At 40.5% G+C, this 12,389-nt stretch overlaps 1 protein-coding gene across 1 annotated transcript; it reads right to left on the bottom strand.

Annotated features, from left to right (window-relative positions):
* Window positions 1–1,940: 1,940 nt before the first annotated feature.
* Window positions 1,941–11,569, bottom strand: LOC143278730 (coenzyme Q-binding protein COQ10 homolog B, mitochondrial-like). The gene is made up of 5 exons (XM_076583298.1): window positions 11,453–11,569; window positions 9,643–9,795; window positions 7,087–7,279; window positions 4,688–4,789; window positions 1,941–4,020 (listed from the first exon to the last, which is right to left on the bottom strand). The coding sequence occupies exons 1-5, from the start codon at window positions 11,533–11,535 to the stop codon at window positions 3,856–3,858; spliced, it is 696 nt and encodes a 231-aa protein (XP_076439413.1). The 5' UTR covers window positions 11,536–11,569; the 3' UTR covers window positions 1,941–3,855.
* Between the last annotated feature and the right edge of the window lie 820 nt (window positions 11,570–12,389).

The raw sequence follows: 12,389 nt of genomic DNA, 5'->3' as shown, positions 1-12,389 counted from the left end.
TGACAGGTTTTGAACCATGGACCTCATACACCATCACAAGGGGAACTCAAATTAATACATTAACCACTCAGCTATTTTTTGCAATCAAACAGACAGCAACGATACAAAGTATAAAGTGTGTATGTGTGTGTGTCCATGTTTGTGTTTCCGTGTCTGTCAGTGTGTGTCTGGAGAAGGGGAAGGAGGTGTAGGGGAGGGAGGTTTTTGAGTGTGTGTGTGTGTGTGTTGTGTGTGTGTGTGTGTGTGTTGTATGTATGTGTGTGTGTGTGTGTGTGTGTGTGTGTGTGTGTGGTTGTGTGTGTGTGTGTGTGTGAAAATGAGTGAGCATATTGTAAATAAAACAAACCACAATCATGACTCTTACCTCTTGTATTTAGCTGATTAATCATCTGATTTTGTTAGTTTTTGTTTTGAGAAATGTAAGGCATAGAACTTCAAGACAAGCTTGGCAACAAGTGCTTCTTTGTGTATGTTCAAAAAAAGGTGCCTAAAAGAAGGGTGATCTGAGGACCTGTATACATCTGTATGCCTTTCTTTTCCTTCAGTCATGGACACTGTGTCTGGAAACCACTGGCTGAGGAGTGATGGCCTAGAGGTAACGCGTCCGCCTAGGAAGCGAGAGAATCTGAGCGCGCTGGTTCGAATCACGGCTCAGCCGCCGATATTTTCTCCCCCTCCACTAGACCTTGAGTGGTGGTCTGGACGCTAGTCATTCGGATGAGACGATAAACCAAGGTTCCATGTGCAGCATGCACTTAGCGCCCGTAAAAGAACCCACAGCAACAAAAGGGTTATTCCTGACAAAATTCTGTAAAAAAAAAATCCACTGCGATAGGAAAAACAAATAAAACTGCACGCAGGAAAAAATACCAAAAAAATGGGTGGCGCTGTAGTGTAGCAACGCGCTCTCCCTGGGGAGAGCAGCCCGAATTTCACACAGAGAAATCTGTTGTGATAAAAACAAATACAAATACAAATACAAACAGTACCCGTCAACCAACACACCGGGGACCACAGTATCACAACGAAGTAAACAGCACTCACAAACCCAGTTAGTTTTCAGTTTCAATTTCTCAAGGAGGGGTCACCGTGTTCAGGCAAATCCATATACACTACACCACATCTGCTAGGCAGATACCCGACAGCAGCGTAACCCGACGCATTTGCCAGGCCTTGAGTAGCATGCTTGTGAACATGTGTACCTATCAGAATGGATTTCTTCGGAAGAAGTTTGCCAGAGGACAACACTTTTGTTGCCAATGGTTCTTTTTCCCGTGCACTAAGTGATGCTGCCCACGGGACCTTGGTTCATTGTCTCAACAGGAGGAGTTTCTATTATACTCCATGTTTGGTGTTACATATACTTACCATGTCAAACTGATGCAAACTAGGCCTATCGGTTTGCTCTGCATGGCCAAATTTCGCACGGCTAACAGTGAAAAGACGAGCAGTCTCTACCAAATGACTAGATGCTCAGTTTGAGTTTCCAGTCAAACCTGGGAGAAAAGGCAAGAGCGGGATCAAATCAAACCATGCTGTTTGTAGCAGAGCAGACCACAAAGGCCATATCAGGGCTATCAAACCCACACCCTCATGAACACTGTATTGGCACATCAAAGTCTTCTTCTTCTTCTTCTGCGTTCGTGGGCTGCAAACTCCCACGTTCACTCGTATGCATACGAGTGGGCTTTTACGTGTATGACCGTTTTTACCCCGCCATGTAGGCAGCCATACTCCATTTTCGGGGGTGTGCATGCTGGGTATGTTCTTGTTTCCATAACCCACCGAACGCTGACATGGATTACAGGATCTTTAACGTGCGTATTTGATCTTCTGCTTGCGTACACACACAAAGGGGGTTCAGGCACTAGCAGGTCTGTACATATGTTGACCTGGGAGATCGTAAAAATCTCCACCCTTCACCCACCAGGCGCCGAACCCGGGACCCTCAGACTGACAGTCCAACGCTTTAACCACTCGGCTACTGCACCCGTCGCACATGAAAGTCAATTCTGCCACATTCCTCCTCAATGTTATGTATCAAACAGTGAAACACAAAATCACCATCCTAATGACCCCAGTTTTCATTAAAAAGACTGAGTGTGGAACAGATCAAGAGAGAAGGGAGAGTGGGAGAGAATCCCTAAAGCAAGACTGAACACTATCAAACTCTCTCAACACCTTACATCTACTGTCATTCGTTTCTGACATTCCCTCAATAACACAGTTCACATGTTTTTCGGTTTTTTATGTTTGCATTCTTTAGTTACATCTTTACTTTTTTTTTTTTTTTGTTGGTTTGGATGTTTGACATTAACTCTATTTCACCGTTTACATGTTTTTCTTTCTTTTCTTTCTTTCTTTTTTTTTTTGTTTGCATTCTTTAATTACAGCTTTACTCTTTTTTTTCTTTTTTATGTTTGGATGTTTGACATTAACTCCATTAGACTTTTTACAAGTTTTTCGGGGTTTTTTTATGCTTGTATTCTTTAGTTACAGCTTTACTCCTTTTTTTTTTGCCTTGGGTGTTCTTTGTTATTTTCAAGATTGCAACAGAATTTGGTGGGGGTGTACCTTAAAGTCTGCTAAAATAAAATGTTCAGACACTGACAATAAAAAATGACAACAAAGTTTCTTTCTACAAAAGTAGTTTTTCTTTTTGTATATAATGTTCTTTTGGTCAGAACAACTTTCTTCATGTCATGGCACAATATCTTTGCGTCACTCATGATTTTTTTTCAACAACTATTGTGGTTTGGAAGACCAGTCAAAATTTTCCCTAATCACAGCAGGAGGAGTTTGTATTATACTCCATGTTTGGTGATACATATACTTACCATGTCAAACTGATGCAAACTAGGCCTATCGGTTTGCTCTGCTTGGCCAAATTTCGCGCGGCTAACAGTGAAAAGACGCCCCTTCTTGCTCTTAGCCAATCAAACGCCTCTAAAAGCTATAAGCGCTGAACCATTCCTTTGGCCAAGGCTCTCCACGCCATCTTGTCAGGTTTTTGCTCTGTCTCGTCTTACGCTTTTTTTTTGGCTATTAAGCGTGTTCATTTGGCCTAATTTTGCTGCATGCGGCTTGTCTGAACCTTTTTGTCAATTTTGCTATGTTGCTGTTTTTAATTATGCTACTTCATCAAACACTTACGTAGTCCACTCTTGAAATTTAAGATTAAAATCTCTCAATCATTATTACCAATAAAATTTTGCCTATTTGATCACAACAGCCCAAGGAAACAGAGCACTGATCTGGCAATAGTTCAAATGATCAAGTCAAAATCAATAGGAACAGACACGTTTTCTGCCCCAAAATTCGAGTTCATTCAGGCAGACTTGTTTCTGGTCATTTTAGATGCCAACCAGTGAGTACACACTTAAGATTTATGTTTACACGGGACAACGACAAGAGCATCATATACATCAATGAAACATTCCACAATCAGCTGAGACTAGTTTTGTTTTTTTACAAAATGGATTCTCTCAGACGATGATTCCAGTTTTTTTAGGGCAATGATCCATGTGCTTGAATTATCACTGTGCCACTCTTTGACATCAACATGATCACAGACCTACAACAACAGTCTGTCCTCATGAGAACAGACCACAAGCTTCACGCTTATCAACGTTTATCCCCGCCCGCCTCTTGGTCTTCCATGCACCCCACCCATCCCAAACTCTGGACCTGACGCTGACACTTACTTATCCCTGATGTTGTCATCACGGCGATGCCTTGGGACTCCCGTGTGGCTGAAAGGATTGTGAAGTCCTGTGACAGCATTCAGCCGTGATGACAAGAAGAATCACTTTCTCCGCGGACATGTTCTTGTTTGTTTCCTACGCAGTGCAGTCATCAAGAGCTGTGGCCCATGATTTTGGGTTTCTGGGCTTTGATGGATTCCGGGCCGTACATGGTGCGAGCACGTTTTAGGAAAGCGTTGACCATGGTCTTCACCACTTCATCGAAGAACACGGTGGCCAGCTTGGAATGGAGACTGGACCGAAACTCAAACGTCACCTGATGACATATAAACATCAATTATACGTGAAACTCAATGACCACCTGGTGACATATAAATATCAATTTTATACCAAACTCAAACGCCACCTGGTGACATATAAATATCAATTTTATTCCAAACTCAACCACAACCTCATGACATAAACATCCATTCTATACTTAACTGAAAAGTCACCAGGTGACATATAAAAATCAATTTCATACCAAACTCAAAGGTCACCTGATGACATATACACATCAATTTCATATGAAACTCAAACATCAATTTAATGTGAAACTCAAAAGTCACCTGATGACGTAAATATCACTTTTGTACAAAACATGTTACATTGCCACAAAATATTGATACCATTAAGTTATTGTAATTCACTTATGCAAAAATTATCAGCTGTGTGGCTTGTAATTCTGAATCATGATTGAGTGTACAAGTGTATAATTAGAATAACCATAACATTTGTAAACAACAACAACAAATTACCTTCATTGAAAACAACTCAAAAATCAGATTGCTCTTTCAGAAATTGACAATATTCCACACATGCATACATACATACATACCTATGTGTACATACATCCAGGATACATAAAAGTGCATGCATGAACAGCTATAAACACATAAGTCTAGTTATACTTAAATCTCCAGAGAGACAAAAGAATGACTTACAGAAAAGTCCAACGTACAGGTGTTAGGGTTGTCAGGCAGACCAGGACTGAATCGCCATATCGTCAACAGCTGGGTAAACAGACGCCCATCTGTGCATTCTGACTGCAAACAACATAATTTGCCGTTATTTTACAAGACTGAAACCTAAAAAGGAAATTTTCTATCTAAAATTACGTTTAAATAACATACTTACCGTGACCCAACTAGTGCAGACTCCGGCAGGGGTCTGACATTCCTGTCCTGTGCTAACTACTATCCGCCTATGCGGAGAAAATGAAAGTACTACGGCTGATAACCTCCCGGAAGTAGGTAACCTCCCCTTTGTCCCCCTGGCTAGAACATGTTTTATGATTATTGACAGCCCTGTATTCATCATCTTCCAAAAAAACAGACCTATGTGAAAAGACATCCATATATTTCTGCATTCAGACTGCAAAGTTGACAGGAAAGAAAAGGTTTCTATGTGTGTGTGTGTGTGTGTGTGTGTGCGCGCGCACGCATGCGTGTGTGTGTGTGTGCGTGCGAGCATGAGTGCCTGTGAGAATAAGATAGGATAAGAATAACTTTATTATCTCCAACTGGAGAAATTTGGTCAGGTGCATTATCACAACATAGACAAGTAAACAACATGGGGACCATAACTGTAAAAGTCAACAACAGCTTTTACGAATATTACGAAGATACAAATGTAAAAAATATCACATACACCGTTTCATACATACATCCACACACTGCAGGTAATAACTAGTATTCTTAATGTAAAAACAGAAAGAATTAAGAAACATTATTTGAATATAATTATAAACATAGCCTACTATACTGCACATTGATTATAATAGACAGATAAGATAAGAATAAAGATAAATTGCAGAAAACCGCAACCAGATAATCAGCACACACCCGCACCCCCCACCCCCACCCACCCCACACACGCGGATTACTTGATTAAACAAGAGTAATAAACATATGTTCTCAAATAAAGGCATTTCACATATTCGCTTTTAAAAAAAACATTGCAATTAATTATTACATCGTAATGTGTGTGTTGATACATGAGGGTAAGTGTGTGTGCATGTGTGCACACTGTCGTTTGCTGTTCTTTGCTGCCGCCATGCTCACAGTGACAACCTCAGGGCCCAGTGATCCCCATGAATCCAGCACTACTAAATGTGCAGCATCACATGGCAATTTGATGTGGAGATCGACGGGCACAATAGCCCAGTGGTTAAAGCGTTGGACTGTCAATCTGAGGGTCCCGGGTTCAAATCACGGTGACAGCGCCTGGTGGGTAAAGGGTGGAGATTTTTACGATCTCCCAGGTCAACATATGTGCAGACTTGCTAGTGCCTGAACCCCCTTCGTGTGTATATGCAAGCAGAAGATCAAATACACACGTTAAAGATCCTGTAATCCATGTCAGCGTTCGGTTGGTTATGGAAACAAGAACATACCCAGCATGCACACCCCCGAAAACGGAGTATGGCTGCCTACATGGCGGGGTAAAAACGGTCATACACGTAAAAGCCCACTCATGTGCATACGAGTGAACGCAGAAGAAGAAGAAGATGTAGAGATCCATGCATGAGGAATTCCAATGCTGACAGTCCAACAGAACAAACCTGGACCTCTGGCCATGCTTGGAGGCATTCAGGATGAGTGGCTTGGGGGGTAATGTCACTGAAATAATGTTCAGGCAGAGGAAAATACTTCTAATAATATGTGTGGTTCGTCCGTCGGGATCGACGAGGACCATCTAGTCATCCTGGGGGTGGGTGGGTTGGGCTCTGTGGGTGCGCAGATGACTGGTCAGGCCAATCCGCGCCCGGAAGGTTCTGACACAGTGTGGACAGGGGATGGTGGCGGCTGTCGGGGACTTGCTGGCACTGCTTTTCCTGGCCAGTCTGCGCTGCTCTGCTGCAGCGATTCTGATGGCCTCACAGGATTTGGCGCCTTTGTGGACAGCTGAACGCCACTTTGGTCTGTCCATTGCATTCAGCTCCCATGTGTCGTGGCTGATGCTGAAGGCCTTCAGAGAAGCTTTCAGAGTTCTTTTTTTTTTTCTAATATAAAAATGAAATGAAATAATAAAGAAAAACAAAACTTTTTTTCTAACCCCTTGAATGCAGCTGGCAAGTATGCTCATCACTGAAAGAAACGCCGTCACCTCACAGAGACAAGAAAAGAGATTACAGGTCAGAAACTCACAGTCACTATCCTGTAAATGGGCTCCTTCCTCTGGGGATTACACTAATTTTTGTTTGGCAAAACCAATGACACACTTTTAATTAAGAAAACAACAAAAGGTAGTATTTGCCCCTATAAGTCATGCTACACCAATAATCTCTTTTGACGGAAGCTTAGATGTCAAGGGGTTAAATCCAGCCAGGCAGACTTCTCACGTGAACTAGGCGAGGCCTGGCAAGCCTGATGGTGGAGGTGTAACGCTCCACAACAGGGGGAAAGCCAATCTCCATGGTGGACTTGCACATCCCTTGCCGCACGGCGAAGACATTGGAGCTGGTGCACCATGGCACAAACTCGCTGTAGCGGTCCACCGCCGCCACAATGTCGTACATCTGATCCATGGAGTACCTTCAACAAAATTTTGTAGGTGAAAACCGTTTAGTTTGTTTGTTTGTTTGTTGTTTTTTTGTGTTTGGTTTTTTTTTTTTGGCTTTGTTTTTACAACATGTCTTTACTCATCCATTTGGAAATCAATTCTGCATCCATAGGCTCGTCACTCACCAAACACAGTATCTCAGCCCATAGCCAAGTCTAGCGCACGCCGCGCGCACGCACACACACACACACACACACACCATGACATAGGTTGGACCAAAAGATCAAAAACTACATATATGAAGTTAAATACACACAAGCAAGTAATTCATGACAGCGGATTCTTTTCCACTTCCACCCCTAATCCCCTTCCCAATCCACACACACACACATGCCGGGAATATAAAACAACATGTATATATTAAGAAACACATTTTAATAATAAAAGAATAAGTTATACTTCTATGAAAACATTATACATTGTTGTTTTTGATGATGGCACAATAATTTGGTGCTCATGTGGAGAATGCCAAAGTTTAATCAATAATAAAAAGAAAATTACAAGCTTGCGTACACAAACAATGATGTGACAATATTTTTCAATGGTTCAGAGTACAATAAGGTTTAATCAATGATAAAAAGAAAAGAAAATGTGTACACGCATGCACACACACACATATCAATAACACCCATGCTAAAAACCTTAGAAAAATCTTCTCAGCTGTTAACAAACACAAGCATATAAATTTTTTTTTTTTTCCCCCATATAACATCATGATGGTAGGGAAAAGCAAACGCAGGTTATGACTAAACAATCCTTCTTTTATAAGGATATACCTTTAAAAAAAATGAGAAAAGGGAAACCCTTCAAAGGCTGTGACAAGGGGCAATTTGAATCCTCTCTGTGGGAAAGAAACAACTGAATGCCTGATATAACAGCAGTAGTATCATCCACTGTGCACTCTTCAGATATCTCAGCACGTAAAAGAACCCACGGCAACAAAAGGGTTGTTCCTGGCAAAATTCTGTCGAAAAATCCACTTCGATAGGAAAAACAAATAAAACTACACGCAAGAAAAAATACAAAAAAAATGGGTGGCGCTGTAGTATAGCGACGCGCTCTCCCTGGGGAGAGCAGCCCGAATTTCACACAGAGAAATCTGTTGTGATAAAAAAGGAATACAAATACAAATACATTGTTAGGATACTAGTAGTATTGGTGAATTTAACAACCCACTGGCAATCTGACCTTAAGATCAAGTTGTTCATGGCTGTGGTCTTTATGCACTAACATCTCTATGGCAAGTGATCCATACACTAGAAGTAGTGGTGAGTTTAACAACCTATTGACAATCTGCCCTTAAGATCAAGTTGTTCATGGCTGTGGTCTTTATGCACTAACATCTCTATGGCAAGCGATCCAAACACTAGAAGTAGTGGTGAGTTTAACAACCTATTGACAATCTGCCCTTAAGATCAAGTTGTTCATGGCTGTGGTCTTTATGCACTAACATCTCTATGGCAAGTGATCCAAAGACACCAATTGTTAGTGGTGTTCCCAATTATGGCTGGGAAAGTCATAATTCATTGCTTTCCCAACGTAGCCGGTGAATGATGAAGTAAAACACTGGAAAAATGAAAACAAGAAACAAAATTCTGAAACAAAGAAAGAATGGCAACTAACACTAGTGATTGAATACCTTGTAAACAATGCATCTATGCAACTTATGCTTAGGGATCCCAAATGGATGCACGAGAGGTCATAAGTGTTTGCTTAACGCAAGCGCTCATCTCAACAAAAACCCAAGCATTGTCCACACAAATCCCTGACACAAGTGAGAACGAGAGAGGCAAGGCCTTCAAGACTCACTTGTGATAAATTAAGTCCCATAGCATTAATTACAGAGTTATTTCCATTTTTTACTATCTGCACCAAAACGTTTACAAAATAAATAAAAATTCCATGCTTAGCAAAAGAAGTTCCTGTTTGAACAAAAAATGATAATAATGACTCCTCTTGTTGTTGTGTCAGAATAAGAGGTCAAAGTGCCAAGTTTAGAGAATACAAAAAAAAAATAAATATAACAGTAAATGCAATTTGCATATAATTAGGCTTCTTTTTTTATTTTTTTGTGCCCATCCCAGAGGTGCAATATTGGTTTAAACAAGATGACTGGAAAGAACTGAATTTTTCCTATTTTTATGCCAAATTTGGTGTCAACTGACAAAGTATTTGCAGAGAAAATGTCAATGTTAAAGTTTACCACAGACACACAGACACACGGACACACACACACACACACACACACACAGACAGACAACCGAACACCGAGTTAAAACATAGACTCACTTTGTTTACACAAGTGAGTCAAAAAATGAACCAAAAAAACATGTACCCCAGCATACGCCGTTCAGAGTATTCTTTGCGCTTGCTCTGCTTCAAGGGGTTGGGCAGGTGAAACAGGTGTCGTTTGCACTGCACCTGCTGAGGAGATCTAGCTGGCTGGGTTTCCAATGGTTCTTTGGCAGCACTCAACAGGCAAACACACCTGGGTAAAAAATCAAATCACCTTTATTATCATCGCTGTTGCTTTCAGCCCAGCTGTTCACACAGAGCCATATCGGGGGCTGAAAAAATGTAAATATTGGCCCCATTGAACCTAAAAATGTAAAAGAAAAAAAAAAAAAAAAGAACAATGGGAAAGAAATTTAGCCTGTCATACATTATATATTTGGATAATTTGTTCTTCCTTCTGCAAATGAGGTGGTTATCTCACCTATCAATTCCATCCAAAGATCAGCTCGTTCAACTTGCACAATATATTTGCATGCTTTTGTGTGTCTGTATGTGTGTGAATGCGAGACAGAGAATGTGTATGCATGAATACACATATTGTCTGCATAATCTCTCTCTCTCTCTCTCTCTCTCTCTTCATAAATGGGGGCTCAAGCTGGTACTCCTTAAAAAGACTACCCTTTAAGACTCAGACTATAAACAAACAAATATTCTTTCACTAATCCGTAGATTAAAGTACAATAAAGGAATCATGATGCAAAAGATTATGACAGGTAATGCACTACCAACATTAATAGGCAAATTTTCTGTAAATTCATCAATGATCAAGGAATCCCCCCAAAGTCCATATCCCAATTCCAAGAATTGACTTGTTCAAATCCAGTCTGGTTTACTAAGGCACCACCCTATGGAACTCACTCCAAGAAACAATTAAACAACACCATTGCCCAACCACCTTCAAAAAACATTGCCTTTCCCACTTTATGCCATAATGTGTAATGTAAATTGTTCATTTTATTGATACTATTTGTCAGATGTGTATGGCTGACTGAGAACCTTCCTACCCTCTATCCCCCATTCTGATGTGTAGTGTGGTGTGTGTTGTCTGTGTTTGTTTCTTTCATTTTGTTCATTTTTTTTCCCCTATGCATTTTACTAACACCATGCTAGTGCCTGTATGCCATGTGTGTGTGTGTGTGTGTGTGTGTGTGTGTGTGTGTGTGGTTGTTGTTTTATGTATATTTTTTCCTCTGTTATATTTCTACTAACACCATGCTTTCATTTTATTAAATATTGTGTCGTGTAGACCCTATTCTGGGCGGGGACTGGATGTAAAAAAAAAAAAGCACACCAGTGCTTATCTATTATCCTCGAAATAAAGAATTTGTCTTGTCTTGTCTTGTCTCTCTCTCTCTTTCTACACACACACACAAATATCTTTTAAACAAATTCTTCTGTGTGGGGGTAAAACGATTCTGTTTATATTACTTCCTAAAGCATATATATATATATATATATATATATATATATATATATATATCATTTACATATTCTCTTAATTCTTATCTAGCCTATGAACTAGAAAATCGATTTATCTTGCGACGAGTCAAAATACAAAGTATGATATCGTGTGGCATACCTTCAGGCTGCACTTCTTCATTTTCCATACATGAAAATTCTAACTTCCATGACAATTATAACTTACGTTTGCTGTATCAAAAAGCTTTCATTCAGTACAGAATGTTCCGTTGCCAAACAGAAACGAAAGAACGCAAGGATAACTTCAGTTTTCGACCCTGAACTCCGATCGAAATGGGTCAATGACAGCTTTCTGTGCCACAGCGTTATTTGAGAATTTTGCTGTTGGCGCAGAGCATTGCAATGTCTAACACAGGGTACTGTACGCTCACCTTCTCTGAATGGTTCTTTCTTCAATTCTTACACAACGAAGGAAACGGCTGCCGTATCGGCTGGCCATCCTCAAGTGAGCCATATTGGAAACCCTGCAGCGTTACTATATATAGTCGCAGCGATGCTTGGGATTCTCCTAATCCAGAATTATCTCCCTTCATGCAAAACTCGGTGTGTGTGTGTGTGTGTGTCCGCATTTTTCACTTCCGACAAAAAATCCAAAACGGCACCCAAAAATTAACTCATTCAATAAAGACTCTGTTGATGATAAAATGTCAAAATGATGATAAAACTGTGATTAATGTTTTGGACCAAACTTGACCAAAAATAATGTGTTCAAAAGATGGGGGAAAAAAAAAAACACCAGGTTTTATCTACAATCTGAACTGATCTTGAATTACAATCATTGCAATTAAGAAACAAACGCACACACATACACACTGAGAGAGAGAGAGAGACAAAAGTGAGAGAGAGAGAGAGAGAGAGAGAGAGAGAGAGAGAGAGAGTGGGTAGGTGACCCAAATTTTAAACTTGTCAAAATCTGTCTGAAACAAAGCATATTCATGAATTTTAAGATCTTCTGGATATGTGTATACTCACCATCATCAACATGATTATTTGGCCACCAGAGAGCCAGCAAGCAGAACTGTCACCTCTTCAAGTCTCCAAGAAGACATACAGCACAGCCCCAAGGAAGATGGTTTGGTGCTGAACCCAGGTTCACATCACTCACTGCTCTGATCTGGTACATGTGTACCAGGAGACACCCCAGTGGCTCTCACTGGAGGATTGCAGATGCAGTTCAACCTGTGTATCTTGATGTATGAAGTATGCTCTTCAGGATTGACAGTGGCCTCGCATACCAGTTTATATCTCCCTGAAAACAGAGTATGATTGCCTACATGATGGGGGGGAAGTACAGTCATACACATAAAA

This window comes from Babylonia areolata, chromosome 2 (assembly GCF_041734735.1).
Source record: "Babylonia areolata isolate BAREFJ2019XMU chromosome 2, ASM4173473v1, whole genome shotgun sequence".
Lineage (NCBI taxonomy): Eukaryota > Metazoa > Mollusca > Gastropoda > Neogastropoda > Buccinidae > Babylonia > Babylonia areolata.
Note: the sequence above shows the minus strand (reverse complement) of the source record. Positions and strands in the feature narration are given on the sequence as shown.